The 14,080-nt window shown below is 36.6% G+C and overlaps 1 protein-coding gene across 2 annotated transcripts in view; it reads right to left on the bottom strand.

The window, feature by feature from the left end:
- Positions 1–7,330: 7,330 nt before the first annotated feature.
- The window catches only part of ATF1 (activating transcription factor 1), an 89,775-nt gene continuing 83,025 nt past the window's right edge, over positions 7,331–14,080 (bottom strand). For both annotated transcript variants that reach the window (XM_059403109.1, XM_059403110.1), the window contains exon 7: positions 7,331–8,849. In XM_059403109.1, coding sequence (XP_059259092.1) covers positions 8,705–8,849 — 145 coding nt within the window. In that variant the 3' untranslated portion in view covers positions 7,331–8,704. The remainder of the gene's footprint in view (positions 8,850–14,080) is intronic.

Here is a 14,080-nt window from a genome sequence, read left to right as displayed (position 1 = left end):
CACTGTTGGATTTTATTTGCTAATATATTGAGAATGTCTGCATTTGTCCATGAAAAACATTGGTCCATAGTTTTCTTATAATATCTTTGTCTGGTTTTGGTTTTAGGGTAATGTGAGTTAGGAAATATTTCTTCTGTTTATATTTTCGGAAAGAGTTTGTGGAGAATTGGTGTAATTTAATTAGTGTAACTATCATTCCTTAAGTGTTTGGTAGAATTTACCAGTGAATCCATTTGGATCTAGTGCTCTTTACTTTGGAAGGTTATTCATTATTGATTTCAATTTCTTTAATAAATATAGATCTATTCAGATTGTCTATTTCTGTTCATGTGAGTTTAGATTGTGTCTTATTTTATCTGGTTGTCCCATCTGTTGGCAGAGTTGTTCAGACAACTCTTTATTCTTTTAGTGTCTGTAGGATCAGTAATGATGTTCCTTCTTCCAATTTTAATATCAATTTTTGTCTACTTTTTTTTCTTAACCTATTTAGAGGCTTATCAATTATATTGATTTTTTTCAGGGAACTAGCTTTCTGTTTTGTTGCTTTTTCTCCATTGATTTCCTGTTTTCAATTTCATAGATTTCTGTTCTAATTTTATTATTTTTCTCTTATGCTCACTTCTAACTGAATCTAATAATGTTTCCCTGTGTTTCGGGGTTTTTTTGGTGACTTGTTTAGGGTGTACTTCTTGTGATCCACTTAAGAAATCCTTCCCTAAGTTGAGGTCTTAAAGGTAGTCATTACATTACCTTCTAAAGGTTTTTATAATAGGTTTTGTCTCTCATATTTAAATCTTCCATTCACCCAGAATTGCTTTTTGTGTATGGTATTTGGTAGGAATCCAATTTCCATTTTTCCTATGTGAACAACCAGTACTTCCAGCACCATTATTAGTTTCTAAACTTTTGATATGGAAAAATAACATAAAGATAGAAGAATAAACTCCATGACAATTATCATTTCATGGCCAATCTTGATACATTTATATCCCTATCCATTTTCCCCCACCACCAAAATTATTTTGAAGTGAATTACAAAAGTTAAGTAGTTTTAAAATAAGGTATTTTAAAACATAATTGCAGGGCCTCCTGGATGGCCCAGGGGGTTAAGCCTCTCCCTTCAGCTCAGGTCATGATCTCAGGGTCCTGGGATTGAGCCCCAGATAGGGCTATCTGTTCAGTGGGGAGCCTGCTTCCTTCTCTCGTGCTCGCTCTCTGCCTGCCTCTCTGTCTACTTGTTCTCTCTGTCAAATAAATAAATAAATAATCTTAAAAAAAACATAATTGCAACACCATTATCATACTTAAAATAATTATAATTCTTTAATAGCAACTCACTAAATAAATACAGCACTACCCAGATACCCACAAAAGACATTACAAGAACACAATAGTGCAGACCAATATCTCTCATGAACAGAACACAAAAATCTTCAATAAACATTAGTGGATCAAGTCCAGAATTAATAAAAAAGATTATACATCATGACCAAGTGGTAGTTCTCCTGAGAATGCAAGACTGGTTCAATATTAGCAAATCAGTTAATAAAACCTATCATGTACACAAACTAATAAAAGCTACATGATGATATCAGTGGGTATAGAAAAGCATTTGATAAAATTCAACATCTGTCCTTGATAAAAAAAAAATACATACATATATCATGCACTAGGAACAGAATGAAACTCCCATAACCTGAGAAGTGGCTTCTATAGACAGAACAAAACAAAAATCCTACAGCTAATATCATACTTAATGTTAAAACTGAGTGGTTTTGCCCCTTAAGACTGACAGAAATTAAGAATGAAGTAAGTCCATTCTTATCAATCTTATTTAACATTGCGCTACAAATCTTAGAAAGTAAAATAAAGCAGGATAAATTAAAAGCATACAGGTTTTTTTTTTTTTTTAAGATTATTTATTTATTTATTTATTTGACAGAGATCACAAGTAGATGGAGAGGCAGGCAGAGAGAGAGGGAAGCAGGCCCCTTGCTGAGCAGAGAGCCCAATGCGGGACTCAATCCCAGGACCCTGAGATCATGACCGGAGCCGAAGGCAGCGGCTTAACCCACTGAGCCACCCAGGCGCCCCCAGGTTTTAAAGATAAAGTTTTGTCTATTCACAGATGGCATTATGGACATTAAACTCCCCTGCCCCACTCCCAGGGCTATAAATAGCTGTAAGAAAAAAAGTAATAATTAGGTATAAATCTGAGAAAATATATGCATGGTCCCTACGCCAGAAAGAAAAAGAACAAGAGAAAAAAATCTGAGGAAAAATATTTATAAAACGATCTGGGACGCCTGGGTGGCTCAGTTGGTTAAGCGGCTGCCTTCGGCTCAGGTCATGATCCCAGTGTCCTGGGATCGAGTCCCACATCGGGCTCCTTGCTCGGCAGGGAGCCTGCTTCTCCCTCTGCCTCTCCAGGCCTCTCTGCCTGTGCTCGCTAGCTCTCTCTCTTCCTCTATCCCTGACAAATAAATAAAATCTTAAAAAATAAATTTTTTTAAAGATCTGAATAAAGGAGATGTGTTTATGGATTAGGAGCCTAAGTATTGTTAAGATGTCAGTGTTTCCCCAGTTGATCTATAAGTAGGTTTAATGCAACCCAGTAAAAATCCAGCAGGCATACACACACACACACACACACACACACACACACACACACACACAGAGGCAGGTTGTAGTATTTATTTATTTTAAAGGTTTTATTTATTTGACAGACAGAGATCACAAGTAGGCAGAGAGGCAGGGAGAGAGAGAGGAGGAAGCAGGCTCCCCGCCAAGCAGAGAGCCCAACTCAGGGCTTGATCTCAGGACCGTGGGACCATGACCCAAGCCGAAGGCAGAGGCTTTAACCCACTGAGCCACCCAGGCACCCCAAGTTGTAGTATTTATATAGAAAGGCAAGGGAACTAGAACAGCTGAAACAATTTTAATGGGGAAAAAAAAAAACCCAAAACAAAATATAAGACTTAATAAGAATTCGTACTACTTGATTTCAAGACTCACTATAAAGCTACAGTAATCAAGACTGTGGTTTTGGGTGAGAGGATAGACACATCTAGATCAATGGAACATGGTAATATGAAACCAGTCCTTTGAAGAATTTGTTGAGACTTACTGCTCAATATCTGGTTATTTTTATAAACACTCTTACGTGTTTGAAAAGAATGACTTCTGGTTTGTACTCTACGTTGAATTTCACTGATTTTAAGATATATGTTTTCATGTTTAAACATCTCTGATATCAGTATGCATCTGGCCATCAATGGCCTGTCACACTTTTATGAGCGGTGGTTTTCACTTCTTCCTGGTACTTAAGGGGCGTGCCTGTGACTGTCGGTTAAGTCTCCAACTCTTGATCTCAGCTCAGGTCTTGATCTCAGGGTCTTTCTTACTTGTACTTAAAATAATAGTATGCCTGACAATCAACGGTGATTTACAGCTGATGAAGTTCAGTATATTAGGTCAAGTTTTTTACTTGTTCAAATCAATGTCTTTACTGATTGTTTTCCTGGTTTTTGCATTGATCATGAGAGAGAGATGTTATAAACCTACTAAGATTGTTCCTTTTTCTTTCTCATTGTATTTCTGCATTTTGCTTCACATCCTGACCCTGTATTATTATGATCATTTAAGTTTAGATGTCTTATCTTCCAGATGAATTGAATCTTATTTTAGAGTGATGGTCTTGTCCCCAAGTAATGTTTTCTTTAAAGTCTATTTTGTTGGGGTGCCTGGGTGGTGCAGTTGATTAAGCTTCCTACTCTTGGTTTTGGCTCAAGTCATGATCTCAGGGTTGGGAGGTCGAGCCCTGTGTTGGGCTCCAGGCACTCAGCCTGGAGTATAAGATTCTCTCTCCCTCTCCTTCTGCCTCTCCCACTTGGTTCACTCTCTCTCAAATATTTTTAAAAAGTCTATTTTGCTCAATATAAACATAGCTATACCAGTGCTTTCCTTTGTCTAGTATTTGGTATAAATTTTTCTATGTTTTTCCTTTTAACCCTTCTGTATTGTTAACTCATAGAAATTGCATTTGATTACTTATGAAGATAATGAGTAGTGGGCCAAGAAGTAATGTGGTCTTCTCATTTTCCTTTTTGAAATTCATTGCTCTAAGTCCATTTTTGTTTAGTTTTTTTGTAAACTTAACCTAAGTGTTATCTGCAGAATGCTTCAGGAATTAAGAAACATTTAGAGGGGAAGGAAGCATTTTTTTCCAGCTGTGATATTAAATATCTAATTATTGTCGGTAGAAAATGAAAAGCTTTGATGTTCATTTATTTTCCCCAAAACAAAGTACTGTTGCCATAGATAAAATCCCAAGTCTTGTATGGTCTTCTTGACCTTTTATTTAGAGAATGGCACATTATTAAGATGCCATTTATGGACTTATGAAAAAGATAATTATCAAATCTGTTATTTATGGATTCATGTAGTTAATATAAAAACACGAATTTGGGGGCATCTGGCTGGCTCAGTGGGTAGACAATGTGACTCTTATCTTGGGGTTTTAAGTCCCAACCCCATGCTGGGTATAGAGATTACTTAAGAAAAAATTTTTAAAAAAGGGCTGGACCCACACTAAACTCAAAGTAGTGGTCTCCTTTAGGAAGAGAAATTGGACTAGGGATCGGAAAGTGGCCAGAAATAAAGATAACAGAATGTTAACATTTGTTATTCTGAATGATGGGTATATAAGGATTTGATATGTTAAACTTGTGAAAGTTTGTAAAACTTTCCTGATTTTAAAATGAAGGCTGCCATCTAGTGGACACATTTAAATAGAACTTTAAAAATCTTTGCTAATGGGTCAATACAATGAACAAAGCTTTTCAGACACTTCAACACAGATCAGAATGTACATAATGAAGGTTAAGACCACAGACTTTGGAGTTGATCACACCTAGCTCTGAAGCCTAGTTTTGTTATTTACTGTGTGATTTGGGCGAAGTATCAAACTTCTCTATGCCTTCGGGAATTAAAACCCCAGACCTTTTTTCCTTTAAACATTACGGTGCAGCCCTATGACCCAGATAAGCACTGCTCTGGACTGTGGGGATATGGGAAAGCACAAGAGAGCCTCCCCCGTAGGGTCTAGTAAGGAGGAGAGACTACTATTTTACTTTTTAAATGGAATTAGTGCCCTTTTCTTTATCTTTCAAGTTAAGCCCCTACCAAAAAATAAATTTCAAGCTCTAACCCAACATGGGGCTTGAACTCACAACCCTGAGATCAAGAGCTGCATACTCTACTGACTGAGCCAGCCAGGCACCTCAAAACTACTAGGATTGAATAGTTAGATAGTAGCTTTAAGTCCCAGATCCCTGGATACTAAAGACTCGATCTCTAATGCCTAATGTTTGCTATAAAGAAACTTACACTAGGGGATAGAATTAACAGAATGTGTCTCTTTAAAAAAAAAGAAAAAAAAAGTTTAACTGGCCTAAACCTCCTCCAAATAACTGTCCTTGGAAAGATTCTTGCCAAACTTCCTAGCACAGGCTTCTGAACTCTACAACCTGAATACAAGCATTCCTTTACTTTGTTTTACAGTAAAAACAAGCAGTATTTATTAAAAATAAAAACCTACTTTGTATAACAAAGTAATATAACTAATTAGATTTTCATATACTTTGACATTATTCTGTTTTACTCTAATCTGTGACTTTCCTTTAAATCACGCCTAGTCCAATTACATTGATTTTATATCATTTTTACAGCATCTTTTCTGAAATTAGAACTGCCATTACAACTATATAATTATAAGCCATAAATACTTATTTTTCTGTCATTCCTATGTCCGTGTGTTTTCATTGGAGAAAAACACATTTAACCAAGAACTTCAATAACTGAATGAACAAGTATACAGCTGACCCTTGAGCAACACAGGTTTGAATTGTGCAGGTCCATTTAAACATGATTTTTTTTTCAATACAGTACTAGAAATGTATTTTCCTTGTGATTTTAATATTTTCTTTTCTCTAGCTTTCTTTTGAGAACAGTTTATAATACATGGAACATACAAAATATGTGTTAATTGACTGTTACGGGTAAAGCTTCCGGTCAACAGCAGGTTCGTAGGAGTTTTGGGGGAGTTAAAAGTTGTGCGTGGATTTCTGACTGCATGGGAGTCCATGCCCCTAACCCCTGCATTGTTCAAGGGTTAACTGTAGTAAGATTTCCAAAGCTCTAATACATGCCACTCAAGCTCTGCACAATAAAATTAAAAGCAACAACTTATATATACAAGCTTTGTTCATGGGCAGTAATTATTTCCATCAACATATAAATAAACTGATAATAAATTTATGTAGAACAGTAAATTGAACTAAGGAAATAATATGTCTATTGAACTTCTGGAGCCTAATTTAGGTTTAGACTGTAATCACTTTCAAAATTTCATAAACCCCTCATTGGATTCAAGTTAGAAAAACATCTTGAGAGATAATTTGGTACGTATTTATGGAATCATTGGTATGCTTGCTCATGCCCATTACACACTGCTAGCCTAGGTAACTTGATTTAGTGAGAGCAAGGCCCTACACCCGAAGTCTGCAGACAGTGTTAAGTTTATAAATATTTATGATGTCCAGCTGTTAAGGCATTAAGAACTAAATAATCCCTGGGACAGCCAAGCATTACATCTACCCTATATTATCTTTTAAAATTCTCTTGATATAACACATTGAGCCTGGACCTCCTCTTGGCTTTATACCAAATAGTAAGTGATATAAGTAATCCCACGGGTGATCAAACTTTTTTTTACAAACTGCTGCCAAATCAACAGAGTCCCAATTTCTTAAAATACTGTTAATAAAATTTTTCATTTAAGATTGCACAAATTTGGGGGTGCCTGGGTGGCTCAGTTGGTTGAGCGGCTGCCTTTGGCTCGGGTCATGATCCCAGCATCCTGGGATGGAGTCCCACCATCAGGCTACTTGCTCGGCGGGGAGCCTGCTTCTCCTTCTGCTTCTGCCTGCCACTCTGCCTGTGCTCGCCCTCTCTCTCTCTCTGACAAATAAATCTTAAAAAAAAAAAAAAAATTGCACAAATTTGTCAATTAAGGTTTCTACATAATAGGCTCGTTAACCATGTCCTAATAAACACTTGCAGAACAAAAAATTTAGTCACTGTTAGAACTGGTTCTGACTGAATCAAATATATAAAGATATCCTCTCTTAAAACAAGTTGTATGGACCAGAATTTTAAATTTATTCTCATTTTAAAACTAGAAAGGTACTATAGTTAGTGTCATTAAAAGAATGGCTATCAGGAAGCTTGTTGTTCACATATCAAGCAATGTATTTTACATTCAGCAAACTTAATTTTATCAAATATCCTTTAATTTCACAGACAACAATATGATACATATTGTGTAAGAAGCGCACAATAGTTTTGCATTACAATTTCAAAGTGTATACAAACTGGAATACAGAGGTTAAACACTGGTGTACTGATGGACATTCTTGAGCTTTGGATAAAACTGCATACAAAACTTGCAATTCAAATATTAGCCAATCTGGAAACTTTTCATTATATAAAAATGATACTTTGAGATGCAAAATATTTTTTTTTACTAAACAAACTATATAAACATTTAAAATAATCATTAAAAACTCAACTTTAGAATTTATAAAGATTAGCTATAAAAATATATTGGCAGTCACTTTTCTTAGAAATGTACCATTCACTACATTACAAAATAGACTCTAACATAAAATTGCCTTAATAATTATACTATTTTAGAATCTGATAAACCTTACATTAAATTGGTTATAAAATCCTCTTGGAAAACTTTGGTATGCATCTTCAGAAGGTTTTTTAAAAATACTCTAATATCATCTTAAGGGCCTGTAAACATTCCATTCTATTAAAGCACAACAGAATAAGTAATGTATATTCAACTGCATACTGAATACAGAATCAAAAAACAATTTATTATATATTTGTAGAAAATCTCCATTCCCAGAGTAACCAAAAAAAACAAGCTATTTAAAAGTATCAAACTTTTAAACAGAAGTTCACTTTCCAATCTGATAAAAAAAAAAAAGTTACAAAATCACCACACTCCATTCATGTACCTTAGATGCCTTTTAGGACAAAGCCTCAAAAATAGTTCACCCAAGCAACTCTCAAAACCCCTCTCAAGTCCAAAAAACAAACTTTAAAAAACCCATTTAAAAGATTGGACAATAGAACAAGTATACATAATCAGAAAACATAATTTATATATTTAGTTATGTATTAGCTTTTCTATTTGTAATTTAGAATTTATTGGCAGAAATAAAACAGATACACACACACACACACACAATTGAAAAGAAATTTAAGAAACAATAAGAAAGGCAAACCTACAGGGTAAACTGATTTATTTTAAAAAACCAGTTTACCAGATTTCATCTTATCTGCCATTTCTGGATTCTTGGTATTTAGAAGATTCAAACTGGTTAAGTTCATCTCCTGCTTGTTGAGTAGGTTTAATTTTTAGAGTTTCCAGTTGTGCCAGTAACTTTCTTGAGGTCATTTTCCATTTTATCTTCTGTCACCACATCTCTTGCATAAGATATTTATCTTTGAGTTGCAAAAGCCTAAATAAAAAGCTTCATTTTTGACCTTTTAATTTATAAACTCCACTAAAAAGAAAAGAAATCCATCTAATTTTTAGGCAAGTCTGCAAAAATATTTTCTTTCTTAATCAAACACTTTTATGGGAATAAAGATCCTTCAAAGTTTTTAACTCTTCTATTAGAGTTTTGTTTTGATTTTCCAAGACCGCGACTCGATTTTCCAGGCATTTCACATATTCTTTCTTCTTTCTGCGACATTCTCGAGCAGCTTCTCTAAATATAAGCATTAAAAACCAGTGTTAGAAAAGAAGTTCACATTCTTTAACTGGTAAATGCACCTCGGTAGTCCTCCCTGGTCATCTACAGACACCGAAATACACTGATCTTAGGTGCAGAATTCATTCCGTTTGGCCAAGGCATGTACCTGTATAACCCACACACTTATCAAGACAGAACATCTATGTTGTCCCAGAAAGCTCCCACAGGCCCATTCCTGGTCAGTCCTCTCCCCAAACAACTACTGTTTTGATTTTTATCACCCCAGATGAAGCTTTTCCTATTCTACAGCCTCCTACAGAATATAGTCTTGTTGTCTGGTCCTTTTTTTTTTTTTTAATATTTTATTTATTTGTCGGAGCGAGCACTCACAAGGAGGGGAGCTGCAGGCAGAGAAGCAGGCTTCCCACTGAGCAGGGAGCCCGACACAGGGCTCAATTCCCAGGACCCTGGAATCATGACCTGAGGGGAAGGCAGACGCTTAACCAGCTGAGCCACCCAGGTGTCCCTGGTGTCCTTCACTCATATTTTTGAGGCTCATCGATGTTGCTGCACAGTGGTTTTTACCTTACTGTTGCTGGTGTATTCCACTGTGCGACCATCACCACAGTTTATCGATTATTTGGGCTATTTCTAGTTTTAAGCTGCTATGCTTATGTCTGTCTCTTTGTGAATAGATGTCCCATTTTTCCTGGATAAATACCAAGGAGCAAAATTTATGGGTCCTCCAGTTAGCTTTTACACAGTTTCTTTAATTTTTATTTGGGTTTGTTTTTTTTTTTAAAGATTTTATTTATTTATTTGACAGAGAGAAATCACAAGTAGATGGAGAGGCAGGCAGAGAGAGAGTGAGAGGGAAGCAGGCTCCCCACTGAGCAGAGAGCCGGACGTGGGACTCTATCCCAGGACCCTGAGATCATGACCCGAGCAGAAGGCAGCGGCTTAACCCACTGAGCCACCCAGGCGCCCCTTTATTTGGGTTTTAATTACAAACAGTGCTTTACACTCAGCTTTGTACATGTCCTCTTAGAATATTTTTTTAAAAAATATTTTATTTATTTGAGACAGAGAGCACGTGCAGGGGAATGGGGAAGAAGCAGACTCCCTGCTCAGCAGGGAGCCTGACACGGGGCTCCATCCCAGGACTCTGGAATCATGACCTGAGCTGAAGGCAGACGCTTAACTGACTGAGCCACCAGGCCCCCCTAGAATATTACATACATATAGTATTAAAAAAGTATTTTGATTATTTTTCTATACTATATAATGCAGGTATTATTTGAAACTTGCTTTTTTACACATACAGTTTTAATGATACTTCTATGTTGGTAGAGATCTCTGCCGTGTCAGTATTTCATTGTTAATTCATTTTCATTTCCCTAATTAGTACTAGTGAGACTGAACATTTTTTGGATTACGTATGTAACCTGTGTATTCATACCCCTTTTTCCATTCATACTTTGTTTTACGATGAGAAATTACAAACAACCTAACACTCTCTCTGTGCATTATACATATTAATCCTTTATCTTTTTTAGAAAGGATTTATGGGGCGCCTGGGTGGCTCAGTGGGTTAGAGCCTCCGCCTTCGGCTTGGGTCCTCCCGGGGTCCTGGGATCGAGCCCCGCATCGGGTTCTCTTGCTTAGTGGGGAGCCTGCTCTCTCTGCTGACTTGTGATCTTTGTCATGTAAATAAAATCTTTAAAATAATAATAATAAATAGATAGATAGATAAATAAATAAATGGGATTTATTTGTTTGAGAGAGTGAGACCATGCCTGCCCATGTGCCTGCACATGTGGGGAGGGGGCAGAGGGAGAGAGGGTCTTAAGCAGACTCAGAACTGAGTGCAGAGCTCAACCTCAGGCTTGATCTCGCACCTTGTGATCAAGTCCCAGGCTGAAACCAAGAATCAGACGCTTAACCAACTGCCCAGGCACCCCCCTGTTATCTGTTCTTCTAATCTGCCCCTTGATTTCTCACATTTTTAAATCTTAAACCATAAATGTTTCTTTTTTAGTCTTTTTCTTGGCTTAGATTAAAATTCCATACATTGTATCTTCTTCTCTTAATTTTGAAGATTCTATAGCTTAATTTTTTCACAATGAAATCTTTAATCCATCTGGAATGACTTTTGTATGTGATATAAGATAGGAGTCCAGTTTACTTTTCTTTCAGATGTGGAGCTTTGTCAGCTAACATTTATTAAACTATCCTTAAGAAGTGTTGTACTTAACTAACACAAAAAGCTATTTCTGGGCTCTACCCTGTTTGCTAATATTACTGTCTGTCCCTTTGTTTATGTAAATTTGTGGTTTGTGGGGGGTTTTTGGTTTTGTTTTGTTTTTTTTCCACCCAGGTGCCCCACTTATACCAAGTTTTGATTATGGTGGCTTTAGAAAGTATGTTTCAATGCCTAACAGGACAAGTAACCTCTTTCTTTTCTTTTTTTCTTTTTTTTAAAGATTTTATTTCACAGACAGAGATCACAAGTAGGCAAAGGCGTGCGCAGAGAGAGAGGGGAAAGCAGGCTCTCCGCCGAGCAGAGAGCCCGATGTGGGGCTCGATTCCAGGACCCTGGGACCATGACCTGAGCCGAAGGCAGAGGCTTTAACCCACTGAGCCACCCAGGCGCCCCAATGTTCTTGACCATTCTTTTTTTTTTTCCCCAAAGATTTTATTTATTTGACACAGAGTACAGGAGTGGCAGGCAGAAGGAGAAGCAGGCTCCTCACTGAGCAGAAAGCCCAATGTGGGGCTTGATCCTAGGACCCTGGGATCATGACCTGAGCTGAAGGCAGATGCTTAACTGACTGAGCCACCCAGGCGCCCCCGTTCTTGACCTTTCTTGCATACTTTTTTCTTCATGTAAACTTTCATCTTATTTTGTCCAATTCCATGGAGATCTACAGATTCTAATTTGAATCACATGTGAATTTTGGAAGAACTGATATTTTATATTAATAGTCCTCATCGAAGAACACTGATATTTTCTCTATGTTCCAACGGTTTTAGCTCTAAATACATTTTAAAAATGTGGATCCTATGCCTTTCCTATTGAATTTACTAAGTAATTTATGATTTGTCACTAATGTGAATATTACTTCCTATTATATTTTAAGATGTTAATTCACAAAAAAACTTAGTAATTTCCTTATAATCCCTGTGGTTTTACAATTTATTATGGATTGGTATACATACAAAAGACTGTATGTGTTGTAAGTTATAGAGCATAATGACAAAATGATTATGTAAACCCAACACCAAACTTAACCAAGAGAAAATATGATCTATACTGTTGAAGAACCCGCTGTGCTTATTTTCTAAACTTATTTTAAGAAACTTAATTTAGAAAACTGCTTATTTTCTAAAACTACAACTTGTTTTCCCTCAATTTTATCTTTCTAATATTTATTCATGTTAAAGTGATTGTTCACTCAGTCAATACAAATGAACACTATCCCACTGTATAAACATAACCACAGTTTAGGCAGCCCTTCTGTTACTGATGAGTATTCTGGTGGTTTCCTGATTTTTGCTGTGTGAACTTTTTTTTTTTTTTAAAGATTTTATTTATTTATTTGTCAGGGATAGAGGGAGAGCGAGTGAGCGAGCACAGGCAGACAGAGAGGCAGGCAGAGGCAGAGGGAGAAACAGGCTCCCTGCCGAGCAAGGAGCCCAATGTGGGACTCGATCCCAGGACACTGGGATCATGACCTGAGCCGAAGGCAGCTGCTTAACCAACCAAGCCACCCAGGCGTCCCCTGTGTGAACATTCTTATGCACACTTCCCACAACAGTTTCTCACAGTCACATGTGCAGAGTAAAACAGCTAAATCGCAGAGCATATCCAGGTCAACCATACAAGGTAAAGCCAATTAATTTCAAAGTGGCCATACTAATTCTCACTCCATAAGCAGTCTCCGAGTTCCACTGTTTCAATACCTTGCCAATTTCTGGTTAGACTTTAAGATTTTTGTCAGTTGGGTGGGGATAAATGATATTTAAGTACATAGTACTAATTTGCGCTTCTTTGCTGATAAGGGCAAGCAATCTTTCATATGATTAACCACTGTGTTTTCTGAGAAAGGCCTATTCATCTTCTACTGGGTTGTACTTACTAATTTAGAAGATATTTTTATTTTTTCAAAGAAAATCTTTTGGGGGGTTAGATCTGCTACATGTATCCTCTATAAGGTTGAAGCTTATATTTTCACCCCATCTTCTAATGAACAGATATTATCAATGAATATTCGCTAATCTTTTATGTTAATGATGTTTGGGTATGGGAGGGGGTCTGAGGTGTTTTAGGCATCTTTCCCTATTCCTGAAACCATTAAAATTATATATTCTCACTGAAAATTTTCAAAATGTCACCTTTCATATTTGCGTTGTTAATCCATTTGCAGTGATTTTTGTGTATGGTGTGAGAAAGAAATCCAGTATTTTTTCATGTATCAATAATTATCCTAGTACCACTTACTGAGGAGTCCCTCCTTCCCCTGATAATCTGTCCTGTCATATCAGGGCTTCATGTGTCCATGTACCTATTTTTGAGCTATTTCTTTGGTCATTTTGTTTTTCTCAATGCCAGTATCACATTGTTTCAATTACTACAGCTTTAAATAAAACTTGGTATCTCCTCACCTTATTCTTGCCTGGAAATATTTTGGCTGTTCTTGGCCCTCTACTCTTCTACAAATTTTAGTATCTCTTGTGAAGTTCTTCAAACAACTTGTCTGGGTTTTGAGTGCAACTGCATTGCATCTATGGATCAACTGGGGGAAAAACAGTCATCTTCATAATACTGAGTTTCCACATCTATGGACACAGTCTTTACTTCTACATTTATTTAAATCTTCCTTAATGGATTTCAGAAACACGATACAGTGTTTTTCATAAACATCCTGGACATCTTCTGTTAGATTTATTCTCGGGAATTTTATTTGTTGATAACATAAATTATATCTTTTTAATTATTTATCAAGCCACTGCTGATGTAAAGAAATATGGTTTTTGAAAATGGGCTTTACATCTAGCAATCTTACAAATTTATTACTTCTAATAAATTTTTTCTAAGTCCATTTTTAAAAATAGGCAATTAGGGGCACCTGGGTGGCTCAGTGGGTTAAGCCTCTGCCTTCGGCTCAGGTCATGATCCCAGGGTCCTGGGATTGAGCCCCACATTGGGCTCTCTGCTCTGCAGGGAGCCTGCTTCCTCCTCTCTC

This window comes from Mustela nigripes, chromosome 6 (assembly GCF_022355385.1).
Source record: "Mustela nigripes isolate SB6536 chromosome 6, MUSNIG.SB6536, whole genome shotgun sequence".
Lineage (NCBI taxonomy): Eukaryota > Metazoa > Chordata > Mammalia > Carnivora > Mustelidae > Mustela > Mustela nigripes.
The sequence above is the reverse complement of the archived record's forward strand: the minus strand, read 5'-3'. Positions and strand labels throughout refer to the sequence as shown.